This window comes from Balaenoptera acutorostrata, chromosome 9 (genome assembly GCF_949987535.1).
Source record: "Balaenoptera acutorostrata chromosome 9, mBalAcu1.1, whole genome shotgun sequence".
NCBI classification, from domain to species: domain Eukaryota; kingdom Metazoa; phylum Chordata; class Mammalia; order Artiodactyla; family Balaenopteridae; genus Balaenoptera; species Balaenoptera acutorostrata.
Window position 1 is genome coordinate 53,191,827 of NC_080072.1, and position 13,713 is coordinate 53,205,539.

Sequence of the window (13,713 nt, forward strand, 5' to 3'; positions counted from 1 at the left end):
TATATAGGCTACAACATGGATGAACCTTGAAAACATTATGCTAAGTGAAATAAGCCAAATAAAAGGCAAATTGTATGATTCCACTCATGTGAGATATCTAAAGTAGGCAAATTCATAGAGGCAGAAAGTAGATTAGAGGTTACCAGGGGCTGGACGGAGGGGAAATGGAGAATTATTATTTCATGGATACAGAATTTCTGTTTGGGGTGATGAAAAAGTTCTGGAAATAATGAGTATGTTTATGCAACATTGTGGTGTACTTAATGCCACTAAATTATACACTTAAAAATGGTTAAAATGGTAAATTTTATATATATTTTACCACAATAAATAAAGTAAAAAAAAATTTTTTACATATACTTATTTTCCACTTAAGGTAACACAAGCTATAAGACCTTGGGAAAGTTACTTAACATAGTTGAACCTTATTCCCTCATATGTAATAGCTCTTCCTTTGACAGTTATCATGAGAATTCACAACAATGTTTATAAAGTGCCTGGCACTCCATTTGACAGTCATTAATGGTAGTTATTACTATAAAATAATTACCTACAGCAACAGTAATTTATAATTAATATAAATATAATGATAATAACTTAATACAATGAATATTTAATGAGTAACTAACTGCCTGCTCTCTTCCAGGCACAGGAGGTTCTTGACTTCTATACTTAAGGAGCTCACAGTCTAGAAAGACATGAAATTAATGAACAACTTCTTCAGAGAACAGGAAGCCAAGAGGAGCAGGGGCATAATAACCCAATGCCAACACTTCTTTCTCTGGGGGAAAACACTGCTTTCTTTCCTACCAAAGTGGGAAATCATTTTGTGATCCAGGCAAGTAAATCAGTCACAAGCAAAGAGCAAATCAGTTTAATGTGCCTGATTCTTGCCCAGACAAGATTTAACCCATTTGCTTTCTGTACTGACATCACACATAATGTATCAGAGGCAGACACACTGCTTGTGTTCCCTTTAAAACCCAGAGAGGCCTTGCCTGACAGCCTGGTGTAGTGGGAAGTACACCGGAATCGGATTTAGATACCAGTAAACCTAAGCTCTAGTCTTGGCTTTGCCACTTACAAGCAGTAAAAACTTGTACACACTTATTGACCTTTCTTAGTCTTTCTTCATCTGTAAAATGAGTATTTTAATAAAAATTTCTACCTCATACAACTGTTATAAGGATTCAATGAAATTACAAATGGTAAAGTTATAAAGTATTTTACTTCTTATCTATTATTACATGGGGTTCTGCGGACCCTTGTTTTCTAAAGCTTCAGAGAAAATTTGGTATAGGCGAGTCAAATTTTTTTCTTCCGGTTTTATTGAGATATAATTGACATACAGCACTGCATAAGTTTAAGGTGTACAGCATAATGATTTGACTTACATACATCATGAAATGGTTATCATGATAAGTTTAGTGAACATCCATAATCTCATATAGATACAAAATTAAAGAAATAGAAAAAAATATTTTTTATTTGTGATGAGAACGCAGGATTTTCTCTTAATAAATTTCATAAAATACAGCAGTGTTAATTATATTTATCATGTTGTACATTACATCCCTAGTACTTATTTAACTTGTAACTGAAAGTTAATTTTGTTTTTAGAAGTCAAATCTGGCTTTGTTAGCAAAGAAGCTGAGACCCAAAGTAAGCCAGTCCAAAGCTGACTACATAGGTAATGTAGGAGGTTTGAGGATACCTCTTCCTTTCTAAGAAGCTTGAAGGAATTGTTAGACTTCAACTATCATTGTCCTAAAAAAGAAAATTTGCTATAAACCAAGTAGGCAAGGGGAGAAGATCCCTTTTGTTTTCTCTGAGGATCTCTGTTGTCTCTTCATAACTTATAAGGAGAAAAATCCCCCTGTTCCATCTGGTCCATCCAAAGGGTTGACCAGTCACAACAGATCATCCAAATTAAATTCTCTGAGCCTCTCAGTTCATTCACCCACAAAGCAAGAACAATCTCTCCCGCACTGGCAACCTGTCCCAGACTCTTCCTGCCATGGCAGAGGGCTACTCATTAGAAAGGGCAGCCAGATCAAATGAGTCTTTCCCTCAACCCCATCTCATAATTCTCTGATGTGACCCCGTCCCCTCCCCTCCTCTTCTCTCTCCCTCCCTCCCTCCCTCCTTTCCTTCCTTCCTTTCTCTTCTCCTTCACTTCTCCCTTTGAAATTTACCGAGAATCTACTCTGTACCCATCTTTGTGCTAGGCTCTGGGGATATAATGATGACTAATAAAACAATGGTTACTAATGTTTTAGTACCTAATGAGAGCCTAACTACATACCAGATGTTTACATATACATATTCATTCTTGGAAATAAAGAAGCAGCATAAAGTAAGTAGAAAGAGAACTAGATTGGCTGCCAAAGTTTTGGTTTCTACTTCCAACTTTGATATTTGTCCATCCATCTATTTACCTAAAAAATATTTAGACAATATTCATGGTATGCCAGGGGCAAGCTGGGTACTAGGAACTCAGATACTGAATTCACTGTGAACTGTAATAAGTTCTTTCCTTAGGCACTTGTAAGACCTCAGATTCCTCATCTGAGAATAAGATTGTACTTGAGGACCTCTAATGAAATTATAGCTCTAAATGAAAACATAATGACAGCCACCATCTGGACTGAGAATATAGATAGATAAGATGAGCAGAAGATGGGCTGGAGAGATCTGAATGGTCAGGTCATAAAAATCTCCTATTGCAAGCTAAGAAGTTTCGACTTTATCCAAAGGACAGTGAAGAATCATTAAAGGGTTTTAAGCACTTGAGTGATGTGGTCAAATTTTCAAGTTAGAAAAATGATTTTAGTTGATTTGTAAAGAATGCACTGGGGAGAAGGTATGTGATAGGAGTCAGAAGGACCAGTTAGGGGGCAGTGTAAATAATCCAAGAAAGAGTAATAATGGCCTGAATGATAAAGGGTGGGAAGGATGGGGAAGAAAGATCTAATCTGAGAAACATAAAGGTATTTATTTATTTATTTATTTATTTAGAAAGGGAAAACTTGACTATTTAGTACTTTTTTTTTTTTTTTGGCTGTATTGGGTCTTCGTCGCTGCGTGTGGGCTTTCTCTAGTTGCAGTGAGCGGGGGCTACTCTTCGTTGCGGTTGGCAGGCTTCTCATTGCGGTGGCTTCTCTTGTTGCAGAGCATGGGCTCTAGGCACGTGGGCTTCAGCAGTTGTGGCACACGGGCTCAGTAGTAGCATAACCTTGGGAAAGCTCATCCCCAGTCATTTTATCTGGAAAATAAGGGCTATCTCCCCAGACTTGTTGTAAGAAATAAATAGGGAAAAAACCCACAAAAGTTCTTTGCTAAGAACAAAGTACAAATGTCAGTTAGTCTTAAAACCTCCACCAGGTGTTCCTTAACAGAGAAGGGTGAAAGGTACAGGGCCTGGGTCACTGCAGAGATTTTTTTTTTTAAAACTTACTGATATATCAGATTATTCATTGTACTTGCAGGCTGTCAGCTTAATTATTAAGGTCCTCTAGCTGATAAACTGCCGTGTCAAATACAAATCTGCTTTTTTTTAACTTTTTTTTTAAAATTTATTTTTGGCTGCATTGGGTCTTCGTTGCTGCGTGAGGGCTTTCTCTAGTTGTGGCAAGTGGGGGGTACTCTTTGTTGTGGTGCATGGGCTTCTCATTGTGGTGGCTTCTCTTGTTGTGGCGCACGGGCTTCGGTAGTTACGGCACATGGGCTCAGTAGTTGCGGCACACGGGCTCAGTAGTTGCGGCATGTGGGCCCTAGAGCACATGGGCTTCAGTAGTTGTGGTGTGTGGGCTCAGCAGTTGTGGCTCGCAGGCTCTAGAGAGCAGGCTCAGTAGTTGTGGCGCACGGGCTTAGCTACTCCGCAGCACGTGGCATCTTCCTGGGCCAGGGATGAAACCTGTGTCCCCTGCATTGGCAGGCGGATTCTTAACCACTGTGCCACCAGGGAAGTCCCCATATCTGCTTCTTAAATTGACTTTATTTTTTTAAGTAAAGAAAGCATTCTAGGGGAAAACAAACTGGTGAAAAACGCTAGTGAAGTATTTGAACAGATCGATTTCCTAGCTTTGCAACCTTGAGGGTCATGTCTTTTGTGGGGGGTATATGAAGTATTTAACATGTTTGCTGCATGCTGAAGCCAGGAAATGCATTTAGGGCTCAAAACAGGAGTGGGGAGAGCATGTGAGCTGGTCTGGGCCAGCAGAAGATTGGGAAGTGGCCAGGACAGGATGTTGACAAGCAAGGTTTTCAAGGATAAAACCTTGGTTGTTACTTTGTGGTAGAGAGACAATGAATATACCGACCCAGAATGGGAAGACCTCAGTACAAGACCTAGCTCCAACACTTTCCTCAAACACTTCTCCATCTTCTCACCTATAAAATGATGGGTTAGTGTAAGGGGGTCCATCTGTTCTCACATTTCAGAATTCTTTTCTAATTGGGTTTTTGAAACTTCACTACAAGTCAATGGTTGGCCCTGTTACATTTATTACTCTCAGCTGTCTTGTAAAGAAGGCATTCCTAGTCCTTTTTCTTTTTGCAAAGGATATACCAAGGCCCAGAAAGTTTAATAATTTATCTGATGTCACATAGTTTTTAAGGGGCAGAATCAGGTCTGTAATCTAAGTCACTAACTCCATATCCCATATTCTTTTCCCTACAGAGGTATACTCATTGCTGTGCATTGTGATAACCATTAACTGAGTGTCAACTATGAGCCTGCTGCCAGAGACTTTATAAACATTGACCCATGAACCAACCATCTGTATAGATCATTATCCCATTTCACAGTTGAGGAAACTGAGATTCAGAAAGGTTAAATAACTCACTCAAGCTCAAGCAGCTAATCAGTGGCAGAGCCTAGATTCTACTCCAGATCTGATAGGTTCCAAAACCTGTCCTCTCTTCAGCACATATACCAGACCTCTGGTGATCCTTGGACACTCTCACTATTAGAATATTTTAAGAAAAGAAGAGAAAAAGAAAGAAAAGAAAAATAGAGAATGGTTTGGTCTTGACTTCATTTCAAACTTCTAGCAGAGAAACATTTCTGAAGCTTTTCAGAAAAAGAAATGTCCAGTCTGTAAAAAGCCCATTGTCATGGTGAATCTATGTGACGCATATTCAAGTGTTCACTGTACTTACTATCTTTATCGTCAGCTGGAGCTGCCACAAGAAAAATACCATAGACTGGGTGGCTTAAACAACAGAAATTTCTTTCTCACAATTCTGGAGGCTGGAAGTATGCGGTCCGGGTGCCAGCCTGGTTGAGTTATAGTGAGGGCTCTCTCTTCCTGGTTTGCTGATGGCAGCCTTCTTGCTGTGTCCTCCCACGGCAGAGAGAGAGCTGTGGTGTCTCTTCCTCTTCTTATAAGCATACTAATCCCACTATGAAGGCCCCACCCTCATGATCTCATCTAAACCTAATTATCTCTCAAAGGCCCCGTCTCCAAATACTATGACATTGCAGGTTAGAGCTTCAACATATGAATCTGGGGGGACATAAACATTCAGTCTACAACACTATCTACACGTTCAGTATTTGAAAGTATATGAACAGATTATATTCTCTAAATTCACTTTTCCAAGGTGTTCAAGGAGCTAGTTATAACCACTTCATAGGATTACTGCAAGTATAAAAATAGTCTGTAAAACACTGAGCTCAATTTTTGGCACACAGTAAGTGCTCAGTAAAAGAGCTTTTAAAAGGAAGGAGACAGAGAGAGAGAGAGAACACTGTCAATTGGCTAGAAGACAGCTGTTCACTGGAATACATTGTATTGCTGTGATATTGTGACATAATAAGTATATATTTGGTTTTCATCCCTGTTCTTGGCACAGGGTTCCTAAAAACCCTTGAAATTTCCTAAGTGATAACAGCAATAAAGATGTCTTTTTGTTGTTGTTTTTTGTCCACGCTGCATGGCATGCAGGATCCTATGGCCTGACCGGGGATCAAACCCCTGCCCCTGCATTGGAAGTGCAGAGTCCTAACCACTGGACTGCCAGGGAATTCCCAAAGGATGTCTTGATATTCACGACAAACCCCTTTCAACCACACCGGAGTTTATGTTAATAAGGTAACTTTTGGAAAGCACCTAAGGATGGGGGCTAGTTGCCAAGGAAACCAAGCATGTTATTGAAGATTTGAAACTTTCAGTCCCACCCCTCCTCTTGACCTCTGGGGAGAGGAGAGGGGCTGCAGGTTGAATGAATCAGCAATGGCCAATCATACCTATGTACTGAAGCCAACATAAACACCAAGAAGGACGAGAGCTTCTAGGTTGGTGAACATGTGGAGGTGCTGGGAGAGTGGCACCCTCTAGAGCAGCAGTCCCCAACCTTTTTGGCATGAGGGACAAGTTTCCTGGAAGACAATTTTTCCACGGACGGGGGGTGGGGTGCTCAGGCGGTAATGCGAGCTATGGGGAGCGACAGATGAAGCTTTCGCTCGCTGGCCTGCAACTCACCTCCTGCTGTGCGGCCTGGACCTGTAGTTGTCCATGGCCCGGGGGTTGGAGACCCCTGCTCTAGAGGATCCACATTCCTTTCTGCATACATTGCCCTATGTATCTCTTCCATCTGCCTGTTCCTGAGCTATATCCTTTTATAATAAACCAATAATCTAGTGAGTAAACTGGCTTCCTAAATTCTGTGAGCTGCTCTGGCAAATTAATTGAACCCAAGGAGGGGGGTTATGGGAACCTCTGATTTATAGCCAATCAGTCAGAAGCACAGGTCACAACCTGGACTTGTGATTGGCATCCGAAATGAGGACAGTTTTGCGGGGCAGAGCTCTCAACCTCTGAAATGACGTTATCTCCAGGTAGACAGTGTCAGAATTGAGTTGAACTGTAGGACACCCAGCTGGTGTCAGAGAACAGCTTGGTGTGGGGAAAGAACCCGCACACTGGAATTAGTGTCAGAATTATAACTGCAAAGCTGTATTTTATTTCCCTGTTACATTTCAGAGAGAATTTCAAATCAGGAATTTTCCCAACTTCTCTATTCCCTGTGTCCACCACCCCATTACCCCTGAAGCAGATGATAGCACAGTGGACCTGACCCTCCACTTCTACTGCCCCCTTCCCAGTCTATCCCAAATTGCCGGCCAGGAGCAGGCTCCTAGCTCCTCAAAGGTGAGGCTCCCTAGTCCTAGAAACTGAAAAGACAACCCTCTCCCCTAGCTTATCACTGGAAGCAGTGAAAGAAGCACAGATTTTAAGACAAATCAGCTTGCTATAACAGAAAGCATATCACTTTAATATCATAAAGATCCAAGTTCAAATCTTTCCTCATCCTTCAGAAGCTACATATACTGGCCAAGTAATACAACCTGAATTAAACTACCAGTTACTTTGCTAAAAGAAGAGTACTATGGGGTTTATGATTAATAAGATTATAATTAATATACATAAAGTACCTAGTATGTGCTTGCCAAATGGTAATTAACACTCTTTAACATAACCATTATTGTTACTAACAATAATAACAAATGTTTACTCTAAAGCATTGTATTTGGCATTTGTTTACAGATTATCTCACTTGGGTCTTTATTTCTTGCAATGTGGAGGAAAAGATAACCTGAAAATCTGCCTACTCCGTAACACTTAGAAAAGTTGGATAAAAAGTAAAACAAACAGTTTATGTTATATAACAGACACACGCAGACTTGAGATTTTAGGAAAGAAAAAAATCTCCAGGGTCAAAAAATGAAATGAAAAATCAGGAACTCTCACAGTGAGCTGATATTGGGATGCTCTGGGAAGGTTTTTTGGCCTGGGCAATCAAAGGGCTTGCTTTTCATAGCTATGGCGGGGATGGGAGATGAGGCTCTGGGCCTTGGAGAAACCAAAAGCTGGAACTCAAATTCCCCTGCATAAAGCTGAGAATTTAGAGAAGTCATAAGTCAGTTTAAAAGAAAAAAAATTTGTCTGAAAAGTAGAGAGACAACAGGAAGCTACGGGTAAAAAAGAAAGTTTCCCGAAGAATTTGAAACCTTGGCCTGTGTGAAGTTTGAATTTATTCTACTTATGTGGAGTTTATACTATCTGTGTAGTCTTAGAATCCCAGCAGAAAAATTAACTTAAAACATAGTTCCAGGGACTTCCCTGGTGGCACAGTGGTTAAAAATGTGCCTGCCAATGCAGGGGACACAGGTTCAATCCCTGGTCTGGGAAGATCCCACATGCAGCAGAGCAACTAAGCCCGCGAGCCACAACTACTGAGCCCACATGCTGCAACTACTGAAGGCCGCGCACCTAGAGTCCATACTCCACAACAAGAGAAGCCACTGCAATGAGAAGCCCATGCACCACAACGAAGAGTAGTTCCCGCTCGCCGCAACTAGAGAAAGCCTGAGCGTAGCAACGAAGACCCAACTCAGCCAAAAAACCCCATAGTTCCAGGCTGATAATGATCTTCAGTGATTAGTAGAAACAAAGACAATCCTCCCTCTCTCCCTATGGAGTACTAATTATTTCATTTAATTCTTACAACTGTCCTGTGAAATAGATAATATTATCTCAATTTATAAAATAAATTTAAATTTAGGGAGGTTAAGCAACTTGTCCAAAGTCATCTAGCTATTATCTGAAAGAGCTGAGATTTGAACTTGATTGTTGTTCATTCAGTTGAAACACATTTATCAATATATCATACTGCCTAATCTTCTTTGTGCAAATCAATAGATAAATGCAACTGTTTCTTCTCAGGTTTAACAACTCAGTAAGAATGAATGCAGCCAGAATCACAGGAAACCTGAAGGATTCCCCTGGGCTCTGTCTGCCAAAGCAGCTCAGTCCCCTCTGGCAAAGCAACTTAGATTGCTGGATACTCTGAACCAGGAAGAGAAAAAGCAACGGGCTCCCTGAGCTAGTGGGGCATGGGATACTGCCCATGGATCCTGGTTAGTAAAATTAATTGTATTAGAATAAACATAAAATAGAAGTCCAAAGAGAACATATTTACTATTAGGGTTAAATCAGGACAATAAAGCTGTTGTGATAAACACAAACATATGAAACTGAAAATCAGTGATGACAGCTTAGTCATATCAGGCTCAATCTCCAATATATTTCTGAATGTTATTTGGGTTGCATAGCATTGAGAAAATCCTGATTTACAAGCATAAGTAGCTGCAAATGTTAGCAGTTTTTTTTTTTAATAAACACACATTCTTAGAAGCTTAAGCTAAACACACTGATCATCTTATGTGTATGCATGCTTTATAAAAATAGTTCTAAATATTTTTCAAAAATCAAATCAAATATTTGAGGATGTTCTGAAGCCACACACCCCCCCCCCATGCCCCCCAGCCAGTGTTCCTACAGAACAAAATTTGGAACAATCAGACAAAAAGTTCTCTGAGATCCCTCCATTCTCAGTCTAGGAGGCTATTCAGCATACATGGTAAAGAGCAAATTTATAGAAAGGAACCAGTACATTCCACCCCCTGCTCTCTTCCAGGGTGAAACTCTCAACCCTCCCACCTCTAATCCTGCCACCAAGACCATTATTACTCTACTTTTTGAGCTCCAATTCCCATTTTTCCCCTTTTTCTACTGTTTACTCCAGCTGTACTGACTGCACCCTGACCATACCTTCTTACCTCCATGTGTTCATTCATACTGTTATCTTCACCTTGGATTTATATTTATTACATTTTTGAAGGCTCATGATACGCTAAGCACCATGCTAGACAATTTACATACATTTTCTCACTACCTTCCATTATGATACATCCTACCCATCTTTATTTATTTGTAAATAATAACCATTAAGTACTTACTTTATGCCATATATTATATGATGAGTGCCTTACACTAGCTCATTTAATCCTTGCAGCAGCCCATGAAACAGGGTAATACTATTGCCCTCATTTTATAATGAGAACACAGAGGCTCTGGAAGGTTAAAAAGCTTGGCCAAGGACTTCCCTGGTAATGCAGTGGTTAAGAATCCACCTGTCAATGCAGGGGACAGGATTGAGCCCTGGTCCGGGAAGATCCCACATGCCCCATAGCAACTAAGTCCATGCGCCACAACTACTGAGCCTGCGCTCTAGAGCCCACAAGCCACAACTACTGAGCCCGCGTGCCTAGAGCCTGTGCTCCGCAACAAGAGAAGCCACCGAATGAGAAGCCTGCGCACCGCAATGAAGAGTAGCGCCCGCTTGCTGCACCTAGAGAAAGCCCGCACGCAGCAACGAAGACCCAACGCAGCCAAAAATCAATCAATCAATAAATTAATTAATTTTAAAAAAAAAACCTTGCCCAAGGCCAAGTAAGGGAGAGAATTCTCCCTGGAAAAGTGCTGCCTGAGCTCAGAGCCGAGATCTTAAAGGATAAGGTGAAGTTGTCAGGGGACAGTGGCATTCTAGACAGAGGGACAACATACACAAAGGCAGTGCAGTAGTAAACAGCACGGTATGCAGTCAGGAAAAAGATCAGCCTTCAGAATCAGCAGACCTGGGTTCAAATACCTATTTTTGTTTGTGGCCTCTTACTGCAACTGTTGTTTCTCATCTGTGCAATGGTGATAATAAACCACACCCTGTACAACTACTTCTAAGATTAAAGTTAAACATGATATGTAAAAGTGCCCAGCGCAGGGCTAGGCCCATGGTAGGTACTCAATAATAAATAAATGTTACCTCCCTTCCTTTCCCCTAGTTGGCAATTCAATAGACCATGATCTTAAGAATGTCATTTTCATCTGCACTAGACCCCAGACATGTCTCCCTTCTACAAGTTCCCAAGCTTTACTAGGGCTTTTGGAGGCGCAGTATACCAAAAGTCATTCACAATGTTATGAGATAACATCCTTAACCACCACTTCTCAAAATGAGAGCCATTCCCACACCACTCACCTGTGTAGGCCATGTTCTTAGGGTTGCCATAAGGAGCCCCAGGCTGCACGGGGCTGTAAACAGGGTTCATTGTGGACAACTGAGAATCCTACGGAGACACAAACAAACAAAAAAAACAGCGTTGATTAATGATTGCTCATTCTCCCTGACATCAACTTCCGATCTATAATCTTCAGGTTACACTCATAGAGAAGCAACACGGTATAATAGAAAAGAGGACTACAAAAAAGGCATTTGTTTGTATTTGGCCCTATGCTAGACACTTTTCCCACTGTACACATGAAGATACTGAGAGGCAAAGAGGTGACACAATTTGCCTAATGTCAACCCCGGCCTTTTGATTCTCAGTTCAGTACTAGTCCCACTATCCCACAGATGCCTCTACCATGAGTGTACTGTGTGGCATTGGCCAAGTCCCGTCCCCTCTCTAGGCTTCAGTGTCCTGATGTAAAATCAATTACTTTAGGCTCTCTGAGGCCCTTTCTAATTCTAAGGATGCTAGCCTAGGAGCTGGGAAAGGATGCAATTCTACTCTTCACCAGGGGAGCCCGAGTACCTGGTGATAAACACACAGACTGCTGGAAGAGCAGCAAGTTTGTCACCCACCTTTTGCACTTACAGAGGACAGGATACTAGTTACTAGCAGTTTTGGAAAAAAATGGGAATTTACTGCCATTGATCATTTTAATGCAAGCAAGGAAACACAGCCAAGATCTCTTTCAAAGCTTATTCAAGGGAAAGAAACTTGGAAATTTGTGTGCAATAAGTATCACCTGCACAAGTGATCTGTTAATTATCTTAATGAAGCACATCCTCCATTCTGATTAATGGAAAATCTGTCATTAAGCTCTATTACCCAGCCAATTTGTCCCACCTTGTTTAGGGAACCAACTCTGACACACAGGCCAACACATGTTTGAAAATGTCTCCAAATATATTATTTACACTTCATAAAAATCAAACAATTCCCTCCTAACTAGGCTCACATGATAGATGGGCAATTTTTTAGGTCATTAACTTCTCCCATAGCACCTCAGGACAGGAAACAAGTCAAATGTTGAAGACAGGCAGCTGGCTTGATGACGATTGCTCTGAGATTAATTACTCTGTCCAGGGTTCTGGAATGAGAGGTGGAGGAAAGATGGGTTCCCAAAGAGAGGAAGGTGGGGCAGTCAAACAGGCAAAAAAGGAAATGATGTTGGTCAAATTCAGAGGATAGAACTTGAAATGTACCCAATGCGCAGCCCTGCCAAATCACCCCAGGGCAAGAGGCTAGATTAAACTACCACCAGTTGACAAACTGAAACTAGAACAATTTGAGAATAAAATTTACAGGAGATATACACATTCCAGCACAATTTATGGAAAAAACACGCAGCCAGAGTTGTCCAAGAATACAGCCAAGTACACTCTCTCTAAATATAAGCACTCTCCTGGCAAGGTGCTAAGAAAATTAAGAGAGTTCACAGATGTTAAAATATACTGCAAACTATACAGTGGCATGCAGATGTAAATGATGACGGTGACTGCCTTGGATCTCTCTTCTACCCGATCGGTTCTCTGCTAAATAAGCCAGAGTAAGGAAGACTGTGCTAAGCAGCACAACGGGCCCTGTAAACATCTGAGCACTCTCCTACGGAGAAGGTACTCTGTGCTGCTGATTGGACAAAGTTAGAAATTGCTTTTCGTAACCAAAGAAGCTCATCAGTTTTGACACTGGTCTCCTGCTGCTCCAAAATGAGGGCCACAGTCTCAGGAGACCATGCCTGAGTAGCACTTCACAACAGCATGGATTCCAGTCTCAACTTATGACTGGCAGAAATGAGATCTGCCAGGGGTTCAGAATTTGGAATAAGAATAAGACAGCCACTTCTGGGGAGTGGCTCACAGGCAGACAGGGTTCCTGGCTTTCACGGGAAGGTCAGCCTTTTACAACAGAATCCACACACTGTTAATAGTTTCAGGGACAGGCTAAAAATGAGTAGGAAGATCACAAGCTCTACAATCAGGCAGATTTAGGTTAAAATCCTAGAACTGCCACATACCAAATGTGGGACCATAGGCAAGTCCACTAACTTTCCTGAGTATCAGTTTCTTCTAGCCTCAAAATGGAAAAGAATAACACATTCTTTGTAGAGTTGTTGTAAGGCTTTTGTGTTTTTTTTTTTAAAGCTAGGTTTACTGAGGCATAATATACATACAGTAAAATTTACTCCTTTTAGGTATACAGTTCTATGAGCCCTGAAAAATGTATATAGTTGTACAAACATCACCACAATTAAGATACAAAGTATCTTCACCACCCCCAAAAGTTCTCTCATCTTTGTGGTCAATACCCTGCCCACAACTCCCAGCTGTGGCAACCACTGATCTGTTTTGTGTTGTTGTTTTGTGTACTCACATATAAACTTTTATTTTAACAGATGAAAAAAGTGAGGCTGAAAAAAGGCAAATGAACAGTCCAAGGTCACAAAGTAAGTAAGGGACAAGGCCAAGACTAGCACCCCAAATGGATCAAAGACCTAAATGAGAGAGCTAAAAACATAAAACTCTTAGAAGAAAGAAGAAAAGATAGCCTAAACCTTTGTGACCTCGGATTTGGCAATGGTAATTATGATACCAAGAGCACAAACAACAAAAGGAAAAAATAGATAAAATGGACTCATCAAAACTAAAAACTTTTGGGACTTCCCTGGCGGCGCAGGGGTTAAGAATCCACCTGCCAATGCAGGGAACATGGGTTTGAGCCCTGGTCCGGGAAGATCCCACATGCCGTGGAGCAACCAAGCCCGTGCGCCACAACTACTGATCCTGCACTCTATGAGC

General features: G+C 41.1%; 1 protein-coding gene across 3 annotated transcripts in view; it reads right to left on the reverse strand.

The window, feature by feature from the left end:
• The window catches only part of FAM168A (family with sequence similarity 168 member A), a 215,981-nt gene that overhangs the window by 55,354 nt on the left and 146,914 nt on the right, over nt 1–13,713 (reverse strand). For all 3 annotated transcript variants that reach the window (XM_057553023.1, XM_057553022.1, XM_057553024.1), the window contains one exon: nt 10,888–10,975. In XM_057553023.1, the coding sequence (XP_057409006.1) occupies nt 10,888–10,957 (70 nt within the window). In that variant the 5' untranslated portion in view covers nt 10,958–10,975. The remainder of the gene's footprint in view (nt 1–10,887; nt 10,976–13,713) is intronic.